This window comes from Zea mays, chromosome 10, assembly GCF_902167145.1.
Source record: "Zea mays cultivar B73 chromosome 10, Zm-B73-REFERENCE-NAM-5.0, whole genome shotgun sequence".
Lineage (NCBI taxonomy): Eukaryota > Viridiplantae > Streptophyta > Magnoliopsida > Poales > Poaceae > Zea > Zea mays.
Genome location: NC_050105.1, coordinates 64,752,006 through 64,763,429, shown reverse-complemented (window position 1 = coordinate 64,763,429; position 11,424 = coordinate 64,752,006). Strand labels below are relative to the sequence as shown.

Sequence of the window (11,424 nt, the reverse complement as noted above, 5' to 3'; positions counted from 1 at the left end):
GGAGCCTAAACCTCTAAATTAAAGTTTGATTCAGATGATTGTCGAACTAATCAGCAAATCGTGACCTGACATCATGAATAGTTTATGCTACAATCCAGTTTAAATAATTATACACCTTCAAACTGTACACATAAAATGAATATGACAAGTTGTACACACTACTTGATATGTCTCTCAAGATGTCTACGTATACACCAATATGCCTTCAAGCTGTAGACATACAGCAGCACCAGTGTAATAACCCCCGATGAGCACGTACGTGACAAGAAAAATCGAGAGAACGCCGACACGAGAAAGCGAGAACATGCACCGTCCACACCAGTGTAACTCCCGATGAGCATGTATGTGACAAGAAAAATCGAGAGAACGCGACATGGCTCCCATCGATCGTAGCGGCCGGCGGGCCGTGTTGGCACGTTGCTGACTTACATTAGGATAAATTAGACATTAGGATTACATAGCACGTATCTTTATCGATCTCGAAACAATTTCACATATTTAACAGCCATGGAAAAAATATAAAAATTGTATTACACATTATTACGTACAGGCAAATACTTGGTGTGAGCTAGCACAAGCTGGGATAAACCAAGCAAAAGGTCGTTAATAGTGTAACTTGGATGCAAACTTGTCATAGTTATTGATATAAAATAAACTGTTGTCGCTCTTAAATTTTTCGATAAGAGTATACGAACATCAGGACATGTATATAATACTGCATGCACGTGTTTATTGTCAAGATGTCATGACCATCATCAAAGCGTGGCGGCCGGATGCATGGGTGGACGTCGACGACACAGCTCATGAGTACTCGAACGACAGACGACGACGTATAGGAACGATGGCCGTGCATGCTAGCTGCGGCGTCCACACAGCTCGGCGCGCGTACGCGTACATGTGGTGCATTATTGCATGTAGTGTAGACGTATAGTAGTACATATTTAGCGACCGGCCACGACGTCGATCCTTATTAATTTAATTAAAGGCCGATATAGCTAGCTTGCTAGATCCTAGAGCCTAGCTAGCTAGCACTCCCTGATGCACTTGCACTGGCGCATGATGCCGTCGCAGTTGCCGCCGCCGTAGCCCTCCTGCAAGCACACCTGCGCGCAGTTGTGGTCGGACATGCAGACCCCCTTGAAGCCCGCGCTCCGGCGCCGGCACACGCGCGCCTCCGCCAACGGCGCCGCCTCCTCTGCATGCATTGCAGGCACGCGTAGTACGCATGATGATGTGTGCGTGTGTATATATATGTTAGTGGTGTAGCTATAGTGATAGTGACGTACGCGCAACGACGATGAGGAGCAGCAGGAGGACGGCCACCTGCGGCGTCGCCACCTTCCTGATCGTCCACATATTCCGGCCGGCTCTGCTGCTTGTGCTTGGTCGACTACTGATGTGGGATGAGCGTCAGATCGTATGCTGGATGACCCTGCCTGCTTGTTGGCTCGCAGATATAGGCGCGGCCGGGCGCGCGGCCGGCGGTGGACCGTGGACGGCGCGCGCATGCAAGAGCGGCGACGCGTGGCGAGCTGCGGCGGCCGCGCATGCGCACGTGGCTGCCCGCACGGGCTGCATGCGCGCCAGGTCAGCTAGGGGCAGCACGCTGAGCCGAGTGCGTGCCGTACGTAGCGTCGCCAGCAGCTGATTCTAACTTTCTGTTCTAAACTTTCTAGGTGCATGGTACCGATCCACCCACCCACCCCTCCTCGCCTGTCTGCCACGCACGGGATCGGAGGAGGTTGTCCTTGACGTCGTCTCGAGTCGACGACGAGCTCGCAGCACCGGCCGCTAGCTGGCCTCACGCGGTGCGGTGGCAGCAGGTGGCAGGGAGCGAGCCGCCACGTGCCGCGCTGCCACGTGAGTATAAGTACCCTGCTCTGCTATATAGAGCTCGCAACTCGCTGGCCATAGATCCATTGATTGATCGGACGGACGCGCGTCTCCGGTCCCGTCCGTAATAACACTGATCCGATCCACGCCGGCCGGCGATGGAGCTCATCAAGTCCAGGGCGACCGTGTGCGCGCTCCTCCTGGCGCTGCTCCTGCTCTCACGTAATAAAAAAAGCATACTGATTTATTCGTTGATTTAATTCACGTATTATTCTTAATTTCTGCTGCCTCATGGACTCTTCCTCCTTCCGCTATCCACGCACAGACTACGACGGCGGGACGACGACGACGATGGTGGCGGAGGCCCGGGTGTGCATGGGCAAGAGCCAGCACCACTCGTTCCCCTGCATCTCCGACCGCCTCTGCAGCAACGAGTGCGTCAAGGAGGACGGCGGGTGGACCGCCGGCTACTGCCACCTCCGCTACTGCAGGTGCCAGAAGGCGTGCTAAGCAAAGCTCTTGAAACACCCTTGGCTTGCCAGAACTGAACTGTGGTAGTACTAAGTAACACCCTTGGCTAGCTGTGCACAACCTACGTACCGTGCATGCATGTAATGTGGTGTCATGTAACGTGACAGCAATAAATATTAATAACAATAATAACACGGCATGTAGCCTTTGCATGCTTCTAGCAGCAGACTGTGCGATCCCACCGGTCAGCGACCGTTTCCGATTTCCATCCACCGCAAGAGTTAGTATTAAGCTCAATCAACCTCTTGCCAGGCTGACGACGTCATATATACAAACCGGGACCCACCGACCCATCCTCTCGAGAGGCGACATTTGGTTGTATACCATGTTATCTCATGTGATCAACTACTAACAGTTATTTCCAACGGACACATTATTAAAAATCACTTATATTCTTGTATATAAACTATAGTTCCTGCAATACAGTGAACAGTTCTGCCATTTGTATCTTTCTCTACTCTTTGCCACTGAGTATCCAGCACCATCAGAGTCTCCCTAGTAGCCAAGAAACGCCAGCCGGCATCAGCGCTGGGATGAAACGCCAGATCCTTCCTTCCAGCCACCGGCCAGATCGACGCAGCTATATAGAGGTCCCTCCCATCGTCCGTCGTCACGGTCTCCGCTGCCACCGTCGCCGTCGATCAGTGCCTGAAGTGCCGGACGCCGGTGAAGACGAGGGCCACCCCGTACTTGTTGCAGCACTCCACGGCGTCCTGGTCCCGGATGCTGCCGCCGGGCTCTGCGATCACCGCCACGCCGCGCTGGCACGCCTCCTCCACCGCGTCGTTCCAAGCTGCATCATTCCAGTCCAGTTCAGCAACACGCTAATAAATAACAGACGCTGCATTTTTACTATTCTTCGTTGCATCCAGAATCAGATTCACACAGCCAGCAACTACGGGCGTGCTTCCACGTACAGTTCACGAGAAAGTTAGGGGCATCTGACAGAGCTCCTTTCATTCTCTGAAATAGAACTACTGCTGACGAAAAAAATCTGAACTATTTCATGGTGGGAGTTAAGTAAATTTAGTCTCTACTTTGTATTAGGAAGTGGGAGCAAAAAAACCTGCTTCCCATCACTCTCAACCTACTCCACACCCTTTAACCCCTCATAAATCACTTTGCAGCCTATTTGCCAAACGGTTTTCGTCAACTAGATTCACTTCCGATAAAGAATCACTTAGAATTACTCTATCAAAAAATCTATTTCGGGTCTAGAGAATCATGGAGCTCTGCTCCATCAAACAAGCCCTAAGAATCGACTAAGATCAATGAATGCTTTGACTCAAATCTCTAAGCAAGCACTGAAACTTCCAGGTTCCCCTTTTTTTCCCTCTTACCGAACGGGAAGAAGGCGTCGCTGGCCAAAGCAGCTCCCTTGGCCTCCTCCCCTGCCTTCCTGAAAGCGATCCTCAGGCTCTCCAGCCGGTTCGGCTGGCCACTGCCCATGCCCAGCATGCAACTGTTCTGCAGGGAGACCAGGCCAGCCGTACATTCCATCAGGACACACAGAGAGAGGATCGATAAACCAAACTGTATAACTGACAAATCATCAAGAGGTAACACGTGCTGACCGACCTTGGCGATCACAATGGCGTTGCTCTTCACGTGCTTGACGCAGAGGCACGCGAACTTGGCGTCCGAGAGCTCACGGGCGTCGGGAGCCCTCTCGGACACGTTCGTGAAGGCCACGTCCTCCGGGGTCACGTCGTCGGGCTCCTGGGCCAGCCAGCCGCCGCCGACCTGCCGCAGCGACAGCAGCGTGCCCTTCCCGCTCCTCCTCCGCTTCGCCTCCAGTATCCTCAGCGTCTTCGACTTCCCTTTCAGCACCTCCAGGCCCTCCGCCGTGTACCCAGGCGCCACCACGATCTCGTAGAACATCCTCGTCTCGCCGTCCGTCGGCCTCCTGAACTCCCGGATCTCCCTCGCGAGATCCTGCACACGCAGCACGCCAGTGTGTCAGCAACAACGTGTTACCTAATACTTATAGTGGACCGCGCAGGTTGCAAGATCTGCAGCTCGTGTTGTGTAGGAAGGGAACATGGCGCCTGGTCGGCGCGGATACCTCGTCGACCGTCGTGTTGAAGGCGACTATGCCTCCGAACGCGCTCACGGGGTCTGCCCTCACAGCCAACCTGTACGCTTCCAGGATGTCGTGCCGAGACGCTACGCCACACGGATTTGTGTGCTTAACCACGACGCAAGTCGGGCTCTCAAACTCCGAGACGCAGTTCCACGCAGCGTCCGCGTCCAGATAGTTGTTGTAGGACATTTCCTGTAAGACGACGTACGTAAAATTGCAAAGCCCTGAAAATAAAAAGCACTGCACTGGTTTCACAAAGCTTGGGAATATCTGGAAATTAAATGACTTGTATGTACCCAACAAAAGGAATAATGGAAGTTACAGAAAGCATGGAAGCAAAACATATATAGACCATGCTGGTTCCTTTAGGCCCAGTTTGATTACGCTCTAGATTATATAATCCAGCTTAAATAAGTTAAGAGGTAAACAAACAACAGATATTGTTAGGTAGATTATATAATCTAGATATCTAGATTATGATAATCCATAAATAGATCAATAGATACTTATATAATCCATAAGCTGGATTAATCCTGCAGGGCCTTAGTCAGGCCTTAGTCACCGGACTAAACTCTGTTTGGTTTCAGTGACTAAGGGCCCGTTCGTTTCCCTCTGCTAAATTTTTGCACCTATCACATCAAATGTTTAGATGTTAGTTAGAAGTATTAAATATAATTTAATCCCAAAACTAATTATATAGATAAAAATTAAACGACAAGACAAATCTATTAAACCTAATTAGTCCATTCTTCGCTAATTCGCTAATGTGATGCTAAGTAAACATTTGCTAATCATGGATTAATTAGGATTAAAAATTTTGTATTATTATTTAGTCTTAATCTATATATTTGTTTTTATAATTAGACTATATTTAATACTCATATTTACCATTCAAACATACGATATGACACTACTAAACTTTAGTCCTTACAACCAAACACTCCCTAAAAGGAGCATTAATTACTATACATAAAGACTTCATTACCCTTATTTAGGACCTGTTTGTTTCAGCTTATAGATTATATAATCTGGATTATAATCTAAATTATATAATCCAAATTATAATCTAGGTAAATTATAATCTTTTGGTAGTCTAGATTATACAAATGTAGATTATTCACAAAGACAACAGTACCCTTGTTTGTTTATTTGAGGTGAGGAAAGAAGGATGGCATATATTGTAATTTTTATTTACATAACCATAGATAGTGGGTCTTTTGCCAAAAATAATCTTAAATAAGTTACTCTTGAGGATGACATATCATAATCTAGGCTTTAGATTATATAATCTGAACATATAATCTAGGTGTTTGTTTATTTGCTGGATTATTTGCGCTAGATTATATAATCTGGAGAGATTATAATCCGAAACAAACAGGACCTTAATACACTTCTGTTTGTTGAGAGGGCAGACACAGTAAAAATGTCACTTTTAGTCACCCCTTGGTGACTAACTTTACTTTTAGTCACCTAACTAAAGGCAGTTTATGAAAACTGAGGTGATTCCAAACACCATTAACCAGTTTTTTTATATAAACCAGTTTCTAGAAATTGGAGATAGAAACTAGATTCTTAAGAATTAGGTTGTTTCCAAACAGCCCATAGATACTCATCAAATGTGTTAAGATGATTTTGTGGGCCGTTTTAGTCAAGTAATAACTAGAAAGGAAACCTGACTGTCTTACCTTTCCATGGTGCTGAATTGCTGTTGCAATACCGCCAGCATTTACTAGAGAAAGACTCCTGTCACCATAAAAGGCAGCCTTTTGATGAGGATTCTCACCATAGCGAAGTGTAGACTTCATTGTGAGGGGCACAGTAAAGCTGGGAGGAAATGAATCTGCTGCATGAGACGAAACATCTATGAAAATTGGCTGATAAAACTATTAGACAAGCATCACATTTACCAGAAAAATGACAACACCTTTATTAGATTGCTTCCACAACCACTCCGAGATAGCAGAATCATAGGAAGCAACATGTTGGAATGCTTTCCATGCAAGTGTCCTGCGGAAATCAGGGTCATCTTGTTTCCCTTCTAGATATTCCAGTAGAGCAGGATAGTCTTTATGATCAACAACGACAAGAACGTCCTTATGATTCTGTCAGCCATAAGAAACAGATCACAAATTAAGCAAACTGCAAGCCTACAGATATTCTTATCAAAATGTATTACTGCTACATAAATTTTGCATGCATAAATTAGTGAAAATTCAACAAGAACGTATGAGTACGCATGATTCGTTGTAAAATGAAATCAACTTTGCATGAATATAGCCTCTAGTGCAATCCTTCATTTTTTTAACTGCCGGCAGGAGTGCTGCCCAGCATATATTAATAGAGAACCAGAGTGAGTTTAAACATGGAATAGAAGCCCAAAAAGGACTTCATAAGTATTAACTTATTTCAAATCACTAATAGTCCAATACAGCTACCTTGGCAGCAGCTCGGATCAATGTAGGCCCACCAATATCAATATTTTCAATGCCATCCTCAAAAGATATTGCACCTGAGGTGACCTTATCATAGAATGGATACAAATTCACTACAACCACATCAAATGTCCCTGTGAACAAAAGGAAGGCCCTAGTCAACTTACATAACACACTACAATGATTGTCACCTCATCACACGACACTTGACATGTCATTACAATATTCAATAGAAAATTGCACAACGAACTAAAGAACTCACCAATGCCATGCTCTTTCAGTGCTTTCAGATGGTGCTCCTGGTCTCTTCGCGCAAGAATACCACCATGTATACTGGGGTGCAATGTTTTTACTCTTCCATCAAGCTGAAACAACACAAAAAATAAGTTAGTGGATATGAAAATATGGAATTTATGCTGTTACTTAAAGCTCTCAACATGATAGTCAACCCAACAATGTTTCTGCTTTTAACAATCAGTGAAAGGGAAAAAGGTTAGACTCAAATGGAACAAGAGCATCTAGTAAGCATGGAATTACAAAGTTAAATGCAGTGCTCTGACCAGTTAATTCAGACAAACCGTTTAGAGAATTGAGGCGGCACATAACAGAAGAATTTTGGAATGGTATAGGATTCTTAATGTACTTTTGAAAAATACAAAAAGAGTAAAGAGTTACAACTATTACATGTTATAAGAACCATTTACAAGTAATGCATGTAGCAAAATTCCAAACTAACTTTGTTCAGACATCACTAAACTGACTGTGATAACTGATAACAATGTTTGTAGTAAATATATATATTTTAAAAATGCTGCGAGATTAGCATGAATTGGGTTTTACCATTTCAGGAAACTGTGTAATTTCTTCAACTTTTGTAACATTAACACCAGATGCTTCCAAACTTGATGCCGTGCCACCAGTGGAAATAATAGAAAACCTACAGGAGCAAAAAACTTCACATGAATATAATAAAAAAATATCAACATAAAGACAATTCTGAATCCATGGTTAATCTTATGTAAACCCATACTTTGCTAAATGGTTTACCAAATGCAATATCCATATATAAAATGTTAACCAGTGAAAAACCATGCACATGGAGAGAGAAACTGTCATAAGGAGGGGAAGCCTAACTTTGTGAAAGGGTTCAGATAAGTTAGGGCTTACTTTGCAATAATTTATCATGATGAATGAATGATTATATAATGACACAACAATAAATAAAACACAGAATATGGGCAATCCACAAATCTAACATTAGCTCAAAAACATTGAAACGTTGTGAATTGTACAATTCAAAGTAACGACGCATTAAATGACCAGAAGATAAAAGGGTTACCCCAAACGCTGAAGACCATTTCCAAGATTAGCCAGGTCTGTTTTATCTGACAATGATATCAGTGCTTGCTTCACTCCTGTAGCTGGATAAATTTATACTTAGTCCATTGTTTTTCCAGAATTCATTATTAATCCACAATACAAAATTTCTCTGTTGATCTATGAACAAGGTAAGTGGGAGAGAGTACATAGAAGTTTATGGTAAGTATGTAATGAGTCTGAATTTGTTTCTTCAAAATGTGAACACTAGAATCCTTGGTAAGATAAAATTTACAAAAAGCACCAAATGAATCATATCTAACAAACTTCTGGATGGAAAACTCAAGCAACAAGAACAAAAAGATATGATGAACATAAAGTGATTGGTTATCATGTTCAGCATAGAGTGATGTATATTCAGGTTTGCATGTGTTTGAACTTCAGACTGCACCACCAAGGAGCCACTTAATCCTGAATGACTAATGGTGCCGCCGCATAAACATTGAGACCTTGGAGCAGCAAAACCACTATATCACACTATGGCATCTGGCATTCTGATTGTCTCCAACACATAACTTCTATACAAACAGAACAGAACTTTGATTGTGCTCTTAATTAAGGAAGAAAATCACACAAAGATTGTGTCATCACTAAGGCCCTGTTTGGCATCCCTAGATAATCTACCCCCAAGGAAGCTTGTTGAGATTGGACAAGGATAGACCCGGTGCTGGTGGCTCCCACATGAGTGGAGCCTGGGGGCAATAACCGAGCCAAGTCTTACACCTGCATTTTTTGCAAGGAGGCTACGTTGAAGCCAGGACCTTCGGCGCAGTAGAAAGACTTCCCACCACTACGTCAGGCATGTCTTCCTTGTTGAGATTATATGATGTAAATTTATAATGTGTCCTGTTGGCACGGCCTAGATTACCAGCTGAATTTTTAAAGTAGCAGGTACAACTTCCTAACAAGCTGAACTGATAACTGCTAGAACCATAATATCGAATTGTTTCCGAATGCTTGCACATTAAGGATTGGGAAGGATTGAAGTGATCCCAAACATATACCCCTTAGGCCACAAACATATAGCCCTAAGGGTTGATCAAATTAAGCTCATGCCCATTCGCCACTCGGTCATTCATAGAGAAATAAGCTGATCGCACACTGTGCTTCATCAAGTGCAGTAACAATCAAGCAGTGCCAAACCAAGAAGCGCCCACCTCGGAGCCTCGAATCGGTCACCGTGGACGCTCCGGTATCCGCAGTAGCCATGGTGCGCCCTGCTGGACGCTCAGCCGCCGAAGTTAGCAGTGGGGCGCGGCGGCTCTGTAAGAAACCAAGCTCGGACAGCTCACCAATCAATAAGTAGAAAGAAAGAAGCTCAAAAATAGCAGACGGGGAGAGAGAGAGTACGGGGCGGTGGGGAACTCGGAAGAGGAACTGGCGCCGCCGGTGCAGGGACGCGTGTGGGCCGGTGGCGAGCTTGGCGGCGGCGGGAGAGGAGAAGAGATAAAGCGGCATCCTCGCAATTTATTGGCACCTTCCCGTCCCTTTTCTGGCACAGAGAAAGGGGTAGGAGACTTTTGAGGGCTAAAGCGAGGAACTTTCAGATGGACCGAAAGTGGCTGGGCTCCGCAGGGCCCAAATGAAGTGCACTGGTTGTGGTTGAGTGGCCCTGTCATTTTCGTCTCCGCTCAATACAGTTTTTTTTTTTTTTTGGGTAGGAGCTCAAGGCAGAAATTCGGTGCAGATCGTAAATTGTTTTACTGGAATTCTTTTAAATCATGTATTCCAATTTTTTAAATCATGCATTCAATAGGAGGTAAATGATTTAGAGGGTGTTTGGTTTCCGGAGACTAATTTTTAGTTCCTCTATTTTATTATATTTTAGTCTTAGTCCCTAAATTGCTAAATATAAAAAACTAAAATAGATGTTTAGTTTCTGTATTTGAAAATTTAGAGACTTAAATGAAATAAAATGTAGGATCTAAAAATTAGTCCCTAGAAACCAAACACTCTCTTACTTAGATTGTCTTCAACAACTTTCTTAACTCATCTTCTATTTCAAACTCTTCACTACATCTTGGTCTTAGTTTGGTCTGCCTTCTTGCTCTTGGTCAGGCATTTGGTCAACCTCTTGGTTATCTCCTTGATACTCTCCTCCCTTAGAAAATGGCTTGACCTCAAGCTGGAGGCTGGAGCCCTTGGAAATTGTTAACGCAGAGCATGTTGATCTTCCCACATAGATAATTCTGGTGGTGATGGAGACCACTAGATCAACACTTACGGGAGCATTGAGTCGCTGTAGGTGTGAATACAGCAAGCCAATATCTTCTAAGGGACATTTAAGCTGTCAGAAAGAGAGGACAGTATAAGACATTCTTTAGTTGAAAGGAGCTTTCTTTAGTTGAAAACATGAAACTTGGGGTGGGTTTTTGTTTTTTGAGCTTGCTAGCAATTGTAGTGTATAAGCCACCAAACCAATCCTCGCGATGATCGTGTATGGTCCTAACTCCTAAGTATCTGAAAGATAGCTTCTTTGGTGACCTTGCCACCAAAGAGGACTGAAGACCAAACGTATTGTTGCATCTTGAGATATGATTGATCTCCAACTAAGAAAATGTGATCCTTGCGGTGTTTGTCAGCCAGATGCATAGTAGATCGATCCTACAACCAATGACTAAGGTCTTCAATCTCTGAGTTCTTAATGCCAGTGCCCAACTATCTAGGTTCATGGCCATATAAGACAACAAATAGTGCCTTTTGTTCAGGGAAGTATGGAATGAAGTGTTGTACCAAAATTTAGCCAAGAAGAACCACTGCGACCATTTTGTTGGCGCCGATCCTGGCGCCAATCACTGCGTTGAGAACCGGCGGCGGTGCTCTCTGTGGAGGCGCGGACGGTCCGCGGTCAGGGGTCGGATGGTCCGCGACCTGGCGCGGGGCTTGGGTTCCTACCTGACGAGTTGGACGGTCCGCGCATGCAAAAGGGCGGCGGAGTTCGCCGACAACGCCGGATCTCGCTCCCGGGAGGGACCCCGTCGGGGAGGAGAGGTCCCATGCCTTATCTAGGGTCGGTAGGCCACCCTAGACACCTCTAATTGACGTAGAGCCAAAGAGAAGTGGAGAATTTGGGATGTAGAAGGGCTAAACTAAGGCTACACTAGAACTACTCCTAATGCATAAGGTAAAAACGAGATGTAATTGGTTATTGATTCGATTGTTGTTGAT

The 11,424-nt window shown here is 44.8% G+C and overlaps 3 protein-coding genes across 6 annotated transcripts; 1 reads left to right on the top strand and 2 right to left on the bottom strand.

Moving 5' to 3' along the window:
• Window positions 1-741: 741 nt before the first annotated feature.
• Window positions 742-1,526, bottom strand: LOC100280744 (uncharacterized). Its single transcript, NM_001329491.1, has 2 exons — window positions 1,287-1,526; window positions 742-1,195 (listed from the first exon to the last, which is right to left on the bottom strand). The coding sequence occupies exons 1-2, from the start codon at window positions 1,506-1,508 to the stop codon at window positions 1,022-1,024; spliced, it is 396 nt and encodes a 131-aa protein (NP_001316420.1). The 5' UTR covers window positions 1,509-1,526; the 3' UTR covers window positions 742-1,021.
• Window positions 1,527-1,652: 126 nt separating this feature from the next.
• Window positions 1,653-2,530, top strand: LOC100280572 (flower-specific gamma-thionin). The gene is made up of 2 exons (NM_001153491.2): window positions 1,653-2,055; window positions 2,159-2,530. The coding sequence occupies exons 1-2, from the start codon at window positions 1,992-1,994 to the stop codon at window positions 2,341-2,343; spliced, it is 249 nt and encodes an 82-aa protein (NP_001146963.1). The 5' UTR covers window positions 1,653-1,991; the 3' UTR covers window positions 2,344-2,530.
• Window positions 2,531-2,533: 3 nt separating this feature from the next.
• On the bottom strand, window positions 2,534-9,755 carry LOC103641146 (bifunctional purine biosynthesis protein PurH). Of its 4 annotated transcripts, none has more exons than XM_020545575.3 (12): window positions 9,607-9,755; window positions 9,414-9,519; window positions 8,219-8,294; window positions 7,720-7,816; window positions 7,142-7,244; window positions 6,883-7,013; window positions 6,372-6,549; window positions 6,133-6,287; window positions 4,430-4,639; window positions 3,943-4,299; window positions 3,705-3,831; window positions 2,534-3,157 (listed from the first exon to the last, which is right to left on the bottom strand). In XM_020545575.3, exons 1-12 carry the CDS (start codon window positions 9,712-9,714, stop codon window positions 3,006-3,008), a joined length of 1,800 nt encoding a protein of 599 aa, XP_020401164.1. In that variant the 5' UTR covers window positions 9,715-9,755; the 3' UTR covers window positions 2,534-3,005. The 4 variants fall into 4 exon arrangements, with proteins under 4 accessions (XP_020401164.1, XP_008662737.1, XP_008662739.1 ...); XM_008664515.4 differs by having other exon boundaries at window positions 6,133-6,290; window positions 8,219-8,300; window positions 9,607-9,753; XM_008664517.4 differs by having other exon boundaries at window positions 6,133-6,290; window positions 9,607-9,753.
• Between the last annotated feature and the right edge of the window lie 1,669 nt (window positions 9,756-11,424).